Genomic DNA, 16,429 nt, shown 5'->3' with positions numbered 1-16,429 from the left:
CTCTGTTTGAACTCAGCATGTTTGACATAAATCAGATCTAATTGTCATTTTATGATTAATGAACATATGCTGGCTGTTTTTCCCCATAATTAAACTTTATGTTCTGTGCATCTGACAAAGCAAAACAAGTTGAGACTTTGACAGATTGGTGTGGGGTTCCCGTGTCTTCATATTTGTGTGTGCGCTCATTTGTGCATGCCTTTATTTTATTAATGTCCAAGTACTCGGTTTCTGGAAAGTCGTGTTTTCAGAGGTGTGAGTAAGATTCTAAGAGTTAGCATTCAGACTGTGAGGCTTCATGTGCTTTCGGAGGATAGACAGGGCACAGGTCCAACCTGAGGGGAACGCAGACCCTTCTGCCTGTCGCAGATCGCGCCTGAGTGCCAGGCCAAGCGCCATGCGTGGAGAGGAGGCATTTGATGTGCTCTCCCAGTGGGGAGTCCCAGTGCCCGAGAGCACGACTGCTTTCTCAGGCTGTGGTTATAATGAGCTCCAAGAAATGGTGGAAGGTGGTTTCACTGCAAAAATATGCACGTTTTCCTTTCTGCTATCCATACACTTCAATAAGATTTGAAGTAATTTAAAAAGTGAAGGCCGGGCGCGGTGGCTCACGCCTGTAATCCCAGCACTTTGGGGGGCTGAGGCGGGTGGATCACGAGGTCAGGAGATCGAGACCATCCTGGCAAACGCAGTGAAACCCTGTCTCTACTAAAAAACACAAAAAAAATTAGCCGGGCGTGGTGGCGGGCGCCTGTAGTCCCAGCTACTTGGGAGGCTGAGGCAGGAGAATGGCGTGAACCTGGGAGGCAGAGCTTGCAGTGAGTGGAGATCACGCCACTGCATTCCAGCCTGGGCGACAGCACAAGACTCTGTCTCAAAAAATAAATAAATAAATAAATAAATAAATAAATAAAATAAAAGGTGAGACAAGCATGTGACAGGAAAATCATTACCACTGATCGTCTTTGCTCACCGCTGTTCCCCTCTGACTATTGCAGGACGTAGACAAGTTTGGCAACGAGATCACCCAGCTGGCTCGGCCCCTGCCTGTGGAGTATCTCATCATAGATGTAAGTGCCCCCCATGCACAGCTTGGGCAGGTGGACCCATCGGGCGCCTTGTAGGTGGGACTGCTGGGTGGTGGCTGCTCAAGGGAGGAGGCTGCAATTTAAGGCACCCTCTGCCTTGAGCAGTGCCCACCCCAGAACAGGCACCCAGGAGGTGGTTGTAGAATCACTGAGCATGCGGTGTTGCTGAAATGCTCACAGTTTTAAGGGCTTTTTGTTTTAGCCTCAGGTTTTTATTTCCTTGACGTCAACCTAGGGGTTAACTGTCCCCATACTAAAGTACAAAGGACCACTGACCCCAGGCTAGGCAGCCTCTGGAAGGCAGCGAACCCCCATTGCTTGGGTCTCCAGTCACCGGAGCATCAAGCAGTCTTGTCCAGATGTGCTGTGCTTGGTGTGTGGCTGTCAGCTGTCCTGCACGTGCAGGTGCTTGCCCTAGCCCCAGCACAGCTGCCACAGCCCACAGTGTGTCTGGGTCACTCCGTCCAGGGTGGTCCCCAGGGGACCACTGTAACTCAGTGTTCTTGAGTGAGGGCTCAGCGTGGTTTACTGGGTGGAACTCCAGGAGCCACAAAGGCCTCTGGCTCTTCTACATCTTCCCTGTGTCTCAGCTCCTTTTTGGAGGCATTTTATGGTCATGGAGACATGGCTGTACCATTGGCCACAGGGCAGCAAGGATGGCAGGATGAGCCTTTGCAGAAGCCAGTGCATCAGCCCCACCGGAGCTCTGTCCAAAGCGGACGGGAGGCGGCTCATTTCCTACGCTGCTGCCACGCCAGGATCTATTCAGGCTGCATTTGAAATCGGATGGGCACGTGATTCAGGCAGTAAAATATCACTGCATTCGGAGCAGCGGGTCCCCACGAGCCAAGCCCGTCGATGCACCATTCCAACTGACAGCTCCCGAGAACATATTTATTACCTAGGCGTGAAGGCATCTGGTTTTTAGACTACCTAGGGTGTAATTAAGATGAAAACAGATTGATGGAGCATGCACCCAGGAGGAGCAGGCATGATTTAAAACCAGCTTTCTCAGGTCTTCTACCCCAAGCAGCCTCCCCACCTCTTTCCTCTTCTTTTATAAAGGAAGTTAAGTTTTTGCCTTAGTGCAGTTTTTCAGAAGTACTTGTTTGTGGGAGAGCATTCTGCTCTGTGATGCCCAGGCTCCTTGACCCTGTGGAAGTGAGGCATGGGGAGTCCTTGAGAGCAGGTGCCCAGAGAGGTGTGTCAAGCTCCATGCCCAGCCCTGGGCCACAGGCGCTGGCCTCGGCTAAGGTTCTTAAACCTTGGGATGGGATGGCTGGGCAGGCAGGAAAAGGCACCAGCCAGTGTTACTGGGGTTTCTTTGTGGGTTCTGGGGGCATCATCTGGCTGATAGACGATGGGTAGGGTAGGGAAATGGCTTCAGTGTAAGATGGGAGCTGATGCCCTTCCTTGGGACATCTGGGATGGGCTGTGTGGACTTTGGTTCTGTTCCCCTCCAAGGGCCAGTTACAAGGCCAGCAAGAGCCCCCATCAGTCCCACTAGCTCACTCACTAGCACGTGTTCTAGGGGTGCCGCCCTCTTCATTTCTAGGCCTTCCCAAGGGACGCGCCTGAGCAGGCCAGGCTTTTGTCTCTGCAGGAGGTCAGCACCTCCCTTGTCTTCAGCTGGGACCCAGCACTGTGTGTACCAACACTATGTGTACCAGCCCCGTGCTGGGCACCCAGGAGGCGAGTACTCCGATCATCTTCATCCTGAGGAAGAGTAAAGTGAGGCCCAGGAACCCTAACTGACGAGGCCATGTAGCCGACACGTGGCACCGCGGCGCGAATCTTCATGACCCACCCCGCCGCTTGCCCATGAAGGGCCAGCTCAGGCCAGAGATGATGCTGGTGGCTCAGCTGTCCTTCCACAGCGGCTGGCGCTGGCACAGCAAATCCTGGGCCAGCCAGCTCAACAACTCACTGCCTTTGCTGATGCAGAAAACAGACCAGAACCACACTCATTCTTTAGAAATAGTCCCAAAGGAACCAGAATAGTTCCCCTAAATCTGGAAGAGGTGTGACCTCTGCTGCTGCTGTTGTGTTGCAGAGAAAAGCAGCATCAACTCAACTCGGTGCTTCTTTGGGGAGGGGTGTCTGTCACGAAGAATATAAGTTGTATTTCTATTGATTCTTGCACATTTACCACTGTCCCTGTAGCATCTATTGATTATATCTTAGGTGCAAAGTGCCCTCTGTTGTCATTAAGGCCTGTCTGAGCCAGTGAAGGACTGAAGGACTTAGCTGGCCTTTGGGTATCAGCTCTGAGGGAGAGAGAAGAGCTGAACCCTGTGTTCCTCAAGGGCCTTACATTCACCCCTGCCTGGAAAAGCCCACAGCTCCGTGGAGTGGCTCCCAGCATTCAGAAGGGGCTTAGCGAGCTGCTGAAGGGTGCTTTGTTTCTTGAAAGCTGGCTGATTCCTCATTTGCCCTCCAAATCCAATGACACGAATTTCTCTTGAGCAAAGTCAGCTCCTGAGACGGCCTCCTGGCCCCTTCCGTTCCTTTCTTGTCACCGGGCCAAGGGGTCAAACCAGCCTTTAGTTCCTCCATAGCAGAGGGAGAGAACCTGTGTGACTCTGAAGGGAAGCTGTGCCACGAGGGGAGTCCCAGTGCCCTTTTTGTCCGACGTCGAGGCCGGTGCACAGGCCGGAGGCTGCCCGGATATGGTGTAGTTTGTCTCCAAGATGGCGGAGTTTCCAAGTGTTCGTTTAGAGATGACACTAATAGATAACGGTTCCCTTTGATGGAGAGCTTGTAGAACATTCTCAGAATTGCTGGGAGTCGTTAATTCGGGCTCTGGGAGATGCTCTGGGCTGGCTGGGAGTCGGCCACACCATTTTCAGCCTCATTTATCATGGGTTTGTGTTTTTCTTCATTAGATCACAACAACTTTCCCCAAGGATCCAGTTTACACTTTTTCTATTTCGCAAAATCCATTTCCTATTGAAAACCGGGATGTATTGGGTGAGACACAGGTGAGCTCTTTGTCTTTAGAAACATAATTTAAGGTAACTGCTGATTGTTTATCTAGTGTCAGTATTGTTTTTCCAGAAAACATCAAGCTTTCAAACGCTCCCGATTCATTCTTGTGACAGGCCAGCTAGGGCCTACTGTGGGGCACTGCTGGTCACGTGGACGCCCTTCCCATGGCTAGGTGATGGACGGCCACAAAGGCTAATCCCCTGACGTCCTGACTGGCCACATCTTCAGTGGACCTCGTAATTTTCCCAAATGTGTTGCTTTGTGTCTTCTGCCAGCAGCCTCGTCACTGTTGGTTTGGCCTGGCCCCTGCCTGGTCACCTGCTGCCCTTCTCAGGCACCTTGGGGCTGTGTGGCCCCTCTCGGCCTGGCCTCGGCTTTCCCGTGTGTAGTGTTGATCTGCTGCTTAGCGTGGCTCCCGTGTTGGCCTCTGCTCTCACTGGCAGATCAGGCCAGGTCCGATTTGCTGTCACGCCTGCGTACTGTGTAGACAGGCTGTGTACACACGGTTGTTCTTAAATCATAACTTGCTAACAGACATTTCAGAAGGTGGTCAAAGAATGTCTATAATGAGGTTTTCTTCAGTGGCTGACAAAGCTTCTTCTATGCTTTGATCCCCTCAGTGCCCACCCGCCCAGGGGACTTGGGGTGCTCACAGAGGTGCAAAGCCAGTTATTGGGGTGCACTCTTGAAGCTCTGTGTTTGGTTCTGCTGAAGATGTCCGTGCTGCATCACGGCTGCCCTGCACATTCCTCCCTCTTGCCACCCTAGATGGAGAATACAGCTCGACAGGAAAAGTCAGACCTGTCTCCCTGCCGTGAATGGGGCCCCAGGCCCCTCCCGCAGCCCACTCTCCACCTGCGGACTGGGGCGCATTTCCATCTTTGTGTCTCTGTCTGAGTCAGCCTTTTTTTTTTTTTTTGGAAGACAGAGTCTCACTCTATCACCCAGGCTGGAGTGCAGTGGTGCGATCTTGGCTCACTACAACCTCCACTTCCTGGGTTCAAGCGATTCTTCTGCTTCAGCCTCCTGAGTAGCTGGGATTATAGGTGCGCGCCACCAAGCCTGGGTAATTTTTTTTGTATTTTTAGTAGAGACGGGGTTTCACCATGTTGGCCAGACTGGTCTCGAACTCCTGACCACCTGCCTGCCTCGGCCTCCTAAAGTGCTGGAATTACTGTGTTAGCCTCCACACCTGGCCAGTCTGAGTCAGCTTTATAAGCATGTCTCCTTGCACATCTGGGTAGTCAGGTGTGCTGAGAGCATCTTCTTGGGAGAAGAGAGCAAGAGCTTGCTTTGCAGCTGCCTGCTCCTCTTTCTTGGACCCTGTTCGTGGTTGCAGAGGCAGAGGGAGAGGTGTCTCAGCATTCAGTGTATTGAGTTGCGTCTTAGTAGGAAACAGCTCTGTTTCGGGGTCTGGCACTGGGGAACTGTATGGAACATTCATGTTTATTCCCATTCCTCTAGGACTTCCATAGCTTGGCCACCTATTTGTCTCAGAATACCTCATCTGTGTTCTTGGATACCATCTCAGATTTCCACCTCTTGCTGTTCCTGGTCACCAATGAAGTTATGCCTCTGCAGGTGCGTGTCCAAGTGTGGTGTCCGCTTGAGCAAGTGGGCTTTGGCTGCAAAGAGACGCCTGTGTCTTGCTTCCTTTCCTCCCAGACCAGAGCATGATTGGGAAACTGGGTCAAAGCTCGGGGTCACAGGTTGTCCCCCTCATTTGTCCTGTGGGCAGAGTGTAGGCAGCAGCTTTTCACAAGAAGCTTGTTGATAGAAAGATTAATTTTTTCACCTTTAGCATTTTCATTGAGTGTCTGCACCTCTGTGAGGAAGTACGGTTTCATCTGTTACAATCGAATGGGAAGCAGAGGTGATTTAGCTCTGCCTCCAGCATTAGAGTTAGACAGTTTAAAAAATTCCTGTTCTAACAGTTTCAGAGTCACAGCCTCTGCTTTTTACTCATATCTCCCCTCCTCCTAAATCAACTCTGGTTTTATTGCCTTGGCCCAGAAGGCTTGGCCAGCTTCCAGACCCCAAGCTCACAGCTGCACAGTTGGCATTTTTAAGAGACACCGTGGGGGGAGAAGAGGGCGAGTGCTTTGCAGAAGCGGCTGCTCTGGGTAGTGGGGGCCAGTGGGCAGCAGCCCCCAGGAGGTTCTTGCCGTGTGTAGGGGTCCGACTTTGGCTTTTTCTTCACTGTTCAAGCCAACAGGAAATGCCAAAGAGAAAGGAGCAAATTCTTTCTGAGCTGCTCCGCCACTGACTCAGAACTTTTCCCTGAAGGAGACAGAATAGAGAGGCTCCTCCTCCCCCGGCCTTTCTCTGTCAGGAAGCCTATAGCTGTTCTTGTATCCTGCTAGTTTATTTTGTGTCTGTATTTTGTCTCAAAACCACTCACTCGGGTATTTGACATCAGGCACCCTGTGCCTCTTCCCTGCCTGTGCCTTCCCTAGTCAGCCCAGGGAACTGCACCTCCTGCTCCGAGGTTCAGCTGCTGCCCATCTGTCTGGACAGGTGGTGAAAGGTGAGGCTCCCTCTACACCAGAGCCACCTTGCTAGTATACTGCACTATTTTTGCAGTCATCTGTTGGGAGACATTCTCTGGAGGTACTGAGAGCTCCTGAAGGCTTTATCCGTTTCTCATATATGAATTTTTTTTTTTTAAGACGGAGTCTCGCTCTGTTGCCCAGACCGGAGTGCATTGGCGCAATCTTGGCTTACTGCAACCTCCGCCTTCTGGGTTCAAGCGATTCTCCTGCCTCAGCCTCCGGAGTAGCTGGGATTACAGGTGCCCGCAACCACGCCTGTCTAATTGTTGTATTTTTAGTAGAGACGGGGTTTCGCCACGTTTGCCAGGCTGGTCTCAAACTCCTGACCTCGTGATCTGTCTGCCTCTGCCTCTGAAAGTGTTGGGATTACAGGCGTGAGCCACTGCGCCCATCCTTAATGCATTAATCCCCTGCAGTTTGACTCGGAAGGCTAGGATAGAGAGTGCATTTTTCCAGACACGAGAGGAGAAAGAGGCAGGGGGATGAAATGTGAGGGAGGAGGACACGTCTCACAGCCAAGACTTCCGCCCTCCATCCCAGCCTCCAGGACGAGAGGCATGAGCTCCTATCCTCCGGGCTGTTGAGCACCGTCAGCGCAAGGCAGAGGCACAGATGCCCGCTTGGGCCTATTTGGGAAGAATTTAAGTTCTAGTTCAATTTAGCACTTGCGTTTATAGATGTAAGTTGTGGCAGTTTGCATTTTATAGTGATAGCCTGTAAGATTTTTAAAATGTCCTCAGAAATACGTCTTGGTGTTGGGGAAAAAGAAACCTGTTCTAGCAGGAAGCTGCTCACCTTAGGCACAGCGAAGAGGAACCTTCCTTTTGGCTTCTTGTAGGACAGCATCAGCTTGCTGCTGGAGGCCGTGCGGACCAGAAATGAGGAGCTCGCCCAGACATGGAAGAGGTCTGAGCAGTGGGCCACCATCGAGCAGCTGTGCAGTGAGTACCCCCACCCCCTGCCCCGGCACCCTGTGGCTGGGGCCGGAGAGCAGCCCACTCTGCACAGCTCCCCACTGCCAGTGGTGCCCTGGATTCCGCACCCAGCTGCATCCTGGCAGGTGCCATCGGCAGTGCAACGAGTAGAGACTCGGCCTCCCTGCCAGGCACGTGGCAGGCTCCGGTGATGGAGCAGACATGTTGTCCAGGCCGTACGTCTTAGGTACACAGCCCTGTAAATTTTATAAACCTGTACATCAGAGATACTAATCTCCAGGCATCCTAGGAGCACTTTGAACATCATTGTCTTAAGAGAATCAGAAACTTTATGGAAGCGCCGGAAGCGTGGGACCTTTTGGTCTCCTTGAGAATTTCCCTTTAGTGCTTAAAGCTGTAAGGAGGAGAAGCCTACAGCATCCATGTTCTTGCTGGTGGACACTACGGAATGGACTGCAGGCATTGCGTGTCTTCCGGACCCTCAGTCACCAAGTCCTGAACGATTCCCCACTCGTGAGAACCTTCTGTCAGCATTGCTGCAGGGACTCCTCACGCACCGTGGTGCCCTGTGCAGCCCAAGTGCCCTGAGTCCATGCAGCTGAGAGCACCAAAGTGCCCGAGAGCTACAGCCTTGGACAAATGCTAGAATCCTTCTATTAACACAGCCTTCAAAAGACACATCGAACACCTTTATACCATTTCCTCTTTTTTTTTTTTTTTTGAGACGGAGTTTGGCTCTTGTCACCCAGGCTGGAGTGTGGTGGCGTGATCTTGCCTCACTGCAACCTCCACCTCCTAGGTTCAAACGATTCTCTTGCCTCAGCCTCCTGAGTAGCTGGGACTACAGGCATGTGCCACCACGCCTGGATAATTTTTGTATTCTTAGTAGAGACAGGGTTTCACCATGTTAGCCAGGCTGGTCTCGAACTCCTGACCTTGTGATCTGCTTGCCTCTGCCTCCCAAAGTGTTAGGATTACAGGTGTGAGCCACCACGCCCAGCCGAGGTTTTCTTTTCATACAATTCTTTGTTTATTATTTTTATTTTTGTAGAGACAGGGTCTCTATTGCCGAGGCTGGAGTGCAGTTGCACAATCGTAACTCACTGCAGCCTCAAACTCCAGGCTCAAGTGATCTTTCTGCTTCAGCCTGCTGAGTAACTGGGACCACAGGCTTGCAACACCACACCCAGCTAATTCTTGGGGCTTTGTTGTTGCTTTTTATTTGTTTGTTTTTTAAAAATAATTTTAACTTATTTCAGATTCACAGGGTACATGTGCAGGTTTGTCACCTGGGTATATTGCCTGATGCTGAGGTTGGGGTATGATTGATCACATCACCCAGGTACTAAACATAGTACCTAATAGTTTTTCAGCCCGCCCCGCTCTGTGTGTGTGTGTGTGTGTGTGTGTGTGTGTGTGTGTGTGTGTGTGTTTGTGTTTTGAGCTGGAGCCTCACTCTGTCTCCCAGGCTGGAGTGCAGTGGTGCAATCTTAGCTCACTGCAAACTCTGCCTCCTGGGTTGAAGCAATTCCCCTCCCTCAGCCTCCCGAGTAGCTGGGATTACAGATGTGTACCACCACACCTGGCGTTGCCATCTTTATGTACATGAGTAACCATGTTTAGCTCCCACTTATAAATGAAAACATGTAGTATTTGGTTTGCTGTTCCTGCATTAGTTTGCTTAGAATAATGGCCTTCAACTGCATCCATGTTGCTGCAAAGGACATGATTTCATTCCTTTTTATGGCTGCAAAATTTTTTAATATTTTTGTATCAATGAGGTCTCACTGTGTTGCCCAGACTGGTCTCAAACTTTGGCCTCAAGCATTCCTTGTACCTCAGCCTCACAAAGCCCTGAGATTATACCTGGGAGCCACTGCACCCAGCCCTTTGATGCAGTTCTAACAATGACACCAGTCTTTTTTTTTTTTCTTTTTTGTTTCCCTTTTAGAGACAGGGTTTCACTCTGTTGCCTAGGCTGGAGTGCAGCCTTCAATTCCTGAGCTCAAGCGATCCTCCTGCATCAGCTTTCGGAGTACCTAGGAGTATAAACATGAGCCACTACACCCAACTAATGTTTTTGGTTGGTGTTTTTTTTTTTTCTTTAAGAGATAGGGTTGGCCAGGCCCGGTGGCTGGCTCACACCTGTAATCCCAGCACTTTGGGAGGCTGAGGCAGGTGGATCACAACGCCAAGGGATTGAGACCATCCTGGCCAACATGGTGAAACCCCATTTCTGTTAAAACTACAAAAATTAGCTGGGCATGGTGGCGAGCGCCTGTAATCCCAGCTACTCAGGAGGCTGAGGCAGGAGAATCACTTGACCCAGGAAGCGTAGGTTGTAGTGAGCTGAGATCGTGCCACTGTACTCCAGCCTGGGCGACAGAGCGAGACTCTGTCTCAAAAAAAAAAAAAAAAAGATGTGGTCTTGCCATGTTGCCCAGGCTGGTCTCAAACTCCTAGGCTCAAGTGATCTTCCTGCCTTGGTTCCCAAAGTGCTGAGATTACAGCTGTGAGCCACTGCACCTGACCTTTTTTTTTTTTTTCCCCCCTCCTTTTTTTTTTTGAGACAGGGTCTCACTCTGTCACCCAGGCTGAAGTGCAGTGGCATTTGAGGTCAGTCTCACCTTGACCTCCCCAGGCTCAAACAATCCTCCCGCCTCAGCCTCCTGAGCAGCTGGGACTACAAGCATGTGCCACCATCCCTGGCTGATTTTTTTAATTTGTTGTAGAGATGAGGTCTCACTATGTTGCCCAGGCTGGTCTTGAACTCTTGGGCCCAAGCGATCCTCCCGCCTCAGTGCTGAGATTGCAGTGGTAAGCCACCATGTCCAGCCAACTCTTTAATAATAGGCAGTTCTGACTGGTGTAAGTTCTGACTGGTATCTCACTGTGGTTTTAATTTGCATCTCTGATGATTAGTGATGTTGGGCATTTTTTCATGGGTTTTTTGTTTGTTTGTTTTGAGACAAAGTCTTGTTCTGTTGCCCAGGCTGGAGTGCAGTAGTGTGATCTCAGCTCACTGCAGCCTCCACCTCCCGGGTTCAAGCCATTGTCCAGCCTCAGCCTCCTAAGTAGCTGGAATTACAGGTGGCTGCCACCACACCCAGCTAATTTTTTTAGTTTTAGTAGAGACAGGGTTTCTCCATGTTGGCCAGGCTGGTCTCAAACTCCTGACCTCAAGTGATCCACCCACCTCGGCTTCCCAAAGTGCTGGGATTATACGTATGAGCCACCGCGCCCGGCCCTCATGGGTTGTTTTGTTTTGTTTTGAGACGGAATTTCACCCTGTCACCCAGGCTGCGGTGCAATCGCATGATCTCCACTTACTGCAACCTCCACCTCCTGGGTTCAAGCGATACTCCTGCCTCAGCCTCCCGAGTAGCTGGGACTACAGGCGTGCGCCCACGCCTGGCTAATTTTTATATTTTTAGTAGAGATGGGGTTTCACCATGTTGGTCAGGCTGGTCTGGAACTCCTGACCTCAGGTGATCCACCCGCCTCGGTCTCCCAAAGTGCTGGGATTACAGACGTGTATACACAAGACACAAAGATCAGCTCAGGATGGGTCATAGGCCTAATGGTAAAAGGTAAAACTATGAAGCAGGCTGGGCATGATGTCTCATAGCTATAATCCTAACACTCTAGGAGGCCAAAGCTGGAGGACACTGTAGCCCAGAAGTGTGAGACCAGCCCACACAGCATAGTGAAGCCCCGTCTGTACAAAAAAACAATATTAAAAAAAAAAGAATTAGCTGGGCATGGTGAGTGGTCCACGCCTATAATCCCAGCTTCTGGGGAGGCTGAAATGGGAGGATCCCATGAGTCAGGAGGTCGAGGTCACAGTGAGCCATGATTATACCACTCCAGCCTGAATGACAGAGCGATACCCTGTCTTAAAAAAATAAAAACTGTAAAACAGTTATTAAGTTGAATCTCTTCAGGGCCTTGGGGTACGCAAAGATTCTTTTAGGCAGGATGCAGGACCTTGGGGTAGAACACAGAAAAACACTGGCATAAAAATAGGTAAATTGATAAATAAATTTTTCTAAACAAAACACTTGTGCTCATCACAGGGCACTGTTAGAAACATGAAAAGGCACCAATGGGGGACGCAGTATTAGCAGTACATACACACAACATGACTTCTATCTGAAACTTAAAAATAACTCTGCCTGTTGATAATCAAACAAATAGCAGAAGAAGAAGCTGGGCGGAGGGTGAAACGTTTCACAAAAGGAAATGCAGGTCGGGCATGGTAGCTCACGCCTGTAATCCCAGCACTTTGGGAGGCCAAGGCGGTGGATCATTTGAGGTCAGGAGTTCGAGACAGCCAGGCCAACATGGTGAAAACCCATCTCTACTAAAAATAAAAAAAATTAGCCAGGTGTGGTGGCACGTGCCTGTAATCCTAGCTACTTGGGAGGCTGAGGTAGGAGAATCGCTTGAACCCAGGAGGCAGAGGTTGCAGCAAGCCGAGATTGCACCATTGCACTCCAGCCTCGGCAACAACAAAAAAAAGGAGATGCAGGAACAGTCACTATCATTAGTCATCAGGGAAATGCAAATTAAAACATGAGAAGCCATTACACATTCATCAGTGTGGCTGAAATGAAAAAAACGCGACAATGTCAAGTGTGAGTGAAGATGTGAAGCAGCTGGGACCCTCGTACCTTGCGAGTGAGAGGCAAAACCATGCCACCCTCGCGAGAACTGTGTCTCAGGGTCTTAGAAAGTTCAGCACACAATTCATTACCCTGTGGGCCGGCAGATTCATTCCTAGGTAGGTTTTTTGTTGTTGTTGTTTTTTGTTTGTTTGTTTGTTTTGAGATCTCGGCTTACTGCAACCTCGGTTCACTGCAACCTCCGCCTCCCAGGTTCACGCCATTCTCCTTCCTCAGCCTTCCTAGTAGCTGGGATTACAGGTGCGCACCACCACCCCCAGGTAATTTTTGCATTTTTAGTAGAGACGGGGTTTCACCATGTTAGCCAGGATGGTCTCCATCTCTTGAATTTGTGATCTGCCCACCTCAGCCTCCCAAAGTGCTGGGATTACAGGCGTGAGCCACCGCGCCCGGCCTGTTGTTTGTTTTTGAGATGGAGTCTCGCTGTGTCGCCCAGGCTGGAGTGAAGAGGCAGGGTCTCGGCTCACTGCAGGCTTCCCCTCCCGGGTTCATGGGATTCTCCTTCCTCAGCCTCCTGAGTAGCCGGAACGGCAGGTGTCTACCACCACGCCTGGCTAATTCTTGTATTTTTAGTAGAGACCGGGTTTCGCCATGTTGGCCAGGCTGGTCTCAAACTCCTGACTTCAAGTGATCCACCCGCCTCGGCCTCCTAAAGTGCTGGGATTACAGGCGTGACCCACTGCACCCAGCCTCACTCTTTGTTTTTATCCAAGAGAAATAAAAACACAGGTCCACAAAGAAATTGTAGAAGAATGATCCTGGCAACTTTGTTCATATTAGCTCAAAACTGGAGGCTGGGCATGGTGGCTCATACCTATAATCTTAGCACTTTGGGAGGCCAAGGTGGGTGGATCACCTGAGGTCAGGAGTTCGAGACCAGCCTGGCCAACATGGTGAAACCCTAGCTCTACCAAAAAATAGATAAAATTAGCCAGGCATTGTGGTTCATGCCTGTAATCCCAGCTACTTGGGAGGCTGAGGCAGGAAAACCGCTTGAACCCGGGAGGTGGAGGTTGCAATGAGCCGAGATCGTGCCACTGCACTCCAGCCTGGGTGACAGAGCAAGACCCTACCTCAGAAAAAAAAAAAAAAAAAAGCTGGAAACAACCCAAATGCACATCCCCCGGGGAGTTACGTTATTCACAAGGAGAAGCACCCTCTGCAACAAAAAGGAACCAGCAAGCACAGGCTCCCTGTTACTCCCCGTGGTGCAGGAGGCATTTTTCTGAGGGCATTAAGCACTTCAAAGTGTGCCTGTGGTGGGAGTGCTGTGTGGGCAGGACCAGCACTGGGTGGGATGTTGGGGGTGGGGAGCTCTCAGCTGCCTGCCCCTGCCCCCATGCCCACACTCTGGCAGTTTCTGGTGGGCCAGAAATGATGAGTGCTCATTTCTCTTCCACCCTGCAGGCACAGTTGGCGGGCAGCTCCCAGGTCTCCATGAGTACGGCGCCGTCGGGGGCTCCACACACACGGCCACTGCAGCCATGTGGGCCTGTCAGCACTGCACGTTCATGAACCAGCCAGGCACAGGCCACTGTGAGATGTGCAGCCTCCCCAGGACCTAGGGCGCCTGCCCTCTGCTGGCTAGGACCGGGCCCAGCCCAGCCCTTCCTGAAGCCAGAAGCGTTGCTGAGTGTGTTCCCTGTAACTGCCCCATAGTGGGCAGCCCTGGAGGAACAAGGGGCTGGCTGTCCTGGGCTCCCTGACCCACTGAAGCTTCTCAGCACGTTCCTCCCTGGAGAGCGGGCGCCACGGCTGGTATTCTGCAGGCTGAATGCAGTCTCCAGACTGGAAACGCAGAGTGGCTCCTCACGCCTAATCCTGTTGACAAGTCCCCCACTGTGTTGGAAAGACCTCTCACCTCTACATGGCACCTGGAATTGGGGAGCATAGGGAGGGGCTGATGCTGCCACCACCCAGCCTTTTCTTTATTTTCAATGCTTTTTGTTTGGCCTCCCTGCCCCCCACGTTTTTCTGGCTGGGAGCTCTTGGTTACCCCCTTGTCTGACTGCTTGGTGGCAGACACCCTGCCTGTGAGGGCCACTTTCCTCTTCCAGTAGCTGTTGTCTGGTGGGGACGCAGTGGCCCTGGACACAGCTCCCCTCTGCAGGTCTGCAGGTCGGTTTGCTGCCTGCCCTCCTCCTCTCACCCGATGTCCAGGTGGGATTTTAAAGTCTGCATTGGTTATAATAACAGTTATCAGTAATTCCTGCCCAGAAGACTTTTATTTATTTTTTTTTAAGATAAAAACTGCACAAAAGGGGAGTGAGAGAGACTAGTTTCCACATCCTTCCCTCCTTTAGCGAAGCCCCCGAGGTTGTGTCCAGGGTGATGAGTGTGGACGGGGGCACCAGTCAGTTCTCCCTTGAAGTAAACCTCAGTGCCTGAGACTTTTCTACCAAGCCACACAGCTGCAGCAACTGCAGATACTGCGGGCTGAGCAGGAGCAGTGGTGGCGCCTGCCGAGGCTGCCCTGCGATGGCCTGGGTGGGAGAGCTGGGTCACCGGTGCCGATGCTCTGGCCCTCCCCAATACGCTGCTTCGTCCCACTGCACCGCCTGGCTGAGGGCGTTAGGGGCTGTGCCTCTTGTGAGGGCCATTTGGGACCTCCCTGGGGCACTGCACAATTGATAGTGTACCAATAGAGGGAGACTGGGCGATCTGGAACAGCACGTGGTGGGGTCCTGCGTGTGTGCTCTGCGTTCCTCTGTGGCGTGGCCAGGCCGGGGCATGGCTCTTACCCGGGGAGTGGTGGGCATCTCGATGCTTCTTTGCCTTAATGATGGCCACATCTGGGCTGCTCTGCACCCACGGGAGAGGCTGGCCCAGCTGCAGACTGCTTAGGGACTTCTGTGTCCATCCTGGGGGGTAAGCCCACGTGACCCACATTCTTGGCACTATGAACAGAGAACATTTGCCTGTTGGCTTCTGAAGTGGTCAGGGCCATGGCTGGCACCTCCAGGTCCGCCTGGCATGGGACACCAAGTGGAAGGCCCAAGCAGCTCATCTGCTCTTGGGACCAGGGGCCAGTTGGGTTGGGTCTGGTCACGGCAGAGCTGTTGTGGAGGGTCAGGAAGGGTGGAGAGGGGCTGGGTTGAAGCGGACTGCTGCGGATGCAACTCCCAGCTTGCCCACCGCGGGCTGTCTGCTCTCCCTCCTAGCAGCTGTCACGCTGAAGTTTTGTCATCTGCTGTCTCCTCTGGTCCTGAGATGAGCTGTGAGCCTAGGTGGCCAAGGCTTCCTGCATTGCTTCCCTGTGAGTCCAAGGCCTTCCCCCACCACTGGGCAGAGGCTGGACAGCACGGACTTCTAGAGACAGCCGCGTTGCCAGTTCCTCTCCCATTCGCTTGTCCTTATCCACCACGCTATTATAGTTTCCGTTGTCCTCCACCAGCATTTCCCTTACTCTGAAGTTCCGGCATTCACATCATTCATGTTTTCTTTTGTCTTTTAGCTAAAGGAAAAGCATTGGCGATTTGTCTGATTCTGGTTTTGAGTTACTCTTTGTTCAGTAATGCACTTTATTTTATTGTCCAAAGAGAGTCAGAGCTAAGCATACAGGCTTGGGGGTGAGCCCTGCTGTGAGAGTTCAGGCCCTGGGAGGCTCAGCCACCTCCTCTTGTGGGAAGGAGGTCTCAGCCCCACCTCGCATCTTCACCTGCCCTTGGTGTGGACACACCCTCTCATGCTACCAGCACCATAATCCAGTGGGGGTGACTGGGTGCACACCTGCCCAGGTGAACACAGCGGCTGCCAGTCTCCTGGTCCCAAGAGGAGGTGGGGCCTGGCCCTGGCTCCCTCCAACCAGCTGCTCCTGGGACACAGGTGCTCCTGCTTCGGCTCTGTTTCGGCTCACAGGTGTGCATCACTGGGCTTGGATTCGCATTACATTGACCCCAGCCCTGCAGTGGAACCTAATAAAAGCGCCTGAAGCAACTGCCTGGTCCTGGTGTGTCCTTCCTGCGCACTCAACTGTTGTCTGGCATCTGCTCAGTGTGGGGGGATTTGATAACTTGTCTCCAAGATATCACTGTTTTACGTGTATGTGCATGGTCCATTTAAAGGTGGGGATCCCACTTCTCCAGCCGATCCCTCCCAACCTTGGCTCCTCGATAAGTTTCTTAAAGTGCTAACATCTGGGGGAGGAGGAGAGTGCGTCAGTGTTTGACGGCCCCGCTGCC

At 51.8% G+C, this 16,429-nt stretch overlaps 1 protein-coding gene across 3 annotated transcripts in view; it reads left to right on the top strand.

Annotated features, from left to right (window-relative positions):
* Positions 1 to 16,184, top strand: part of NPLOC4 (NPL4 homolog, ubiquitin recognition factor) — an 80,178-nt gene extending 63,994 nt beyond the window's left edge. For 2 of the 3 annotated variants that reach the window (XM_009433499.5, XM_063799429.1), the window contains exons 13-16: positions 999 to 1,070; positions 3,974 to 4,069; positions 5,541 to 5,657; positions 7,467 to 7,828. In XM_009433499.5, the coding sequence (XP_009431774.1) occupies positions 999 to 1,070; positions 3,974 to 4,069; positions 5,541 to 5,657; positions 7,467 to 7,754 (573 nt within the window). In that variant the 3' untranslated portion in view covers positions 7,755 to 7,828. Of the gene's footprint in view, positions 1 to 998; positions 1,071 to 3,973; positions 4,070 to 5,540; positions 5,658 to 7,466; positions 7,829 to 13,655 lie in introns of those variants that run through there. The other variant, XM_003315770.6, reaches the window with a different exon arrangement.
* Positions 16,185 to 16,429: the final 245 nt, after the last annotated feature.

The sequence above is a fragment of the Pan troglodytes genome, chromosome 19 (assembly GCF_028858775.2).
Source record: "Pan troglodytes isolate AG18354 chromosome 19, NHGRI_mPanTro3-v2.0_pri, whole genome shotgun sequence".
NCBI lineage: Eukaryota > Metazoa > Chordata > Mammalia > Primates > Hominidae > Pan > Pan troglodytes.
This window is presented reverse-complemented; position numbering and strand designations above follow the sequence as displayed.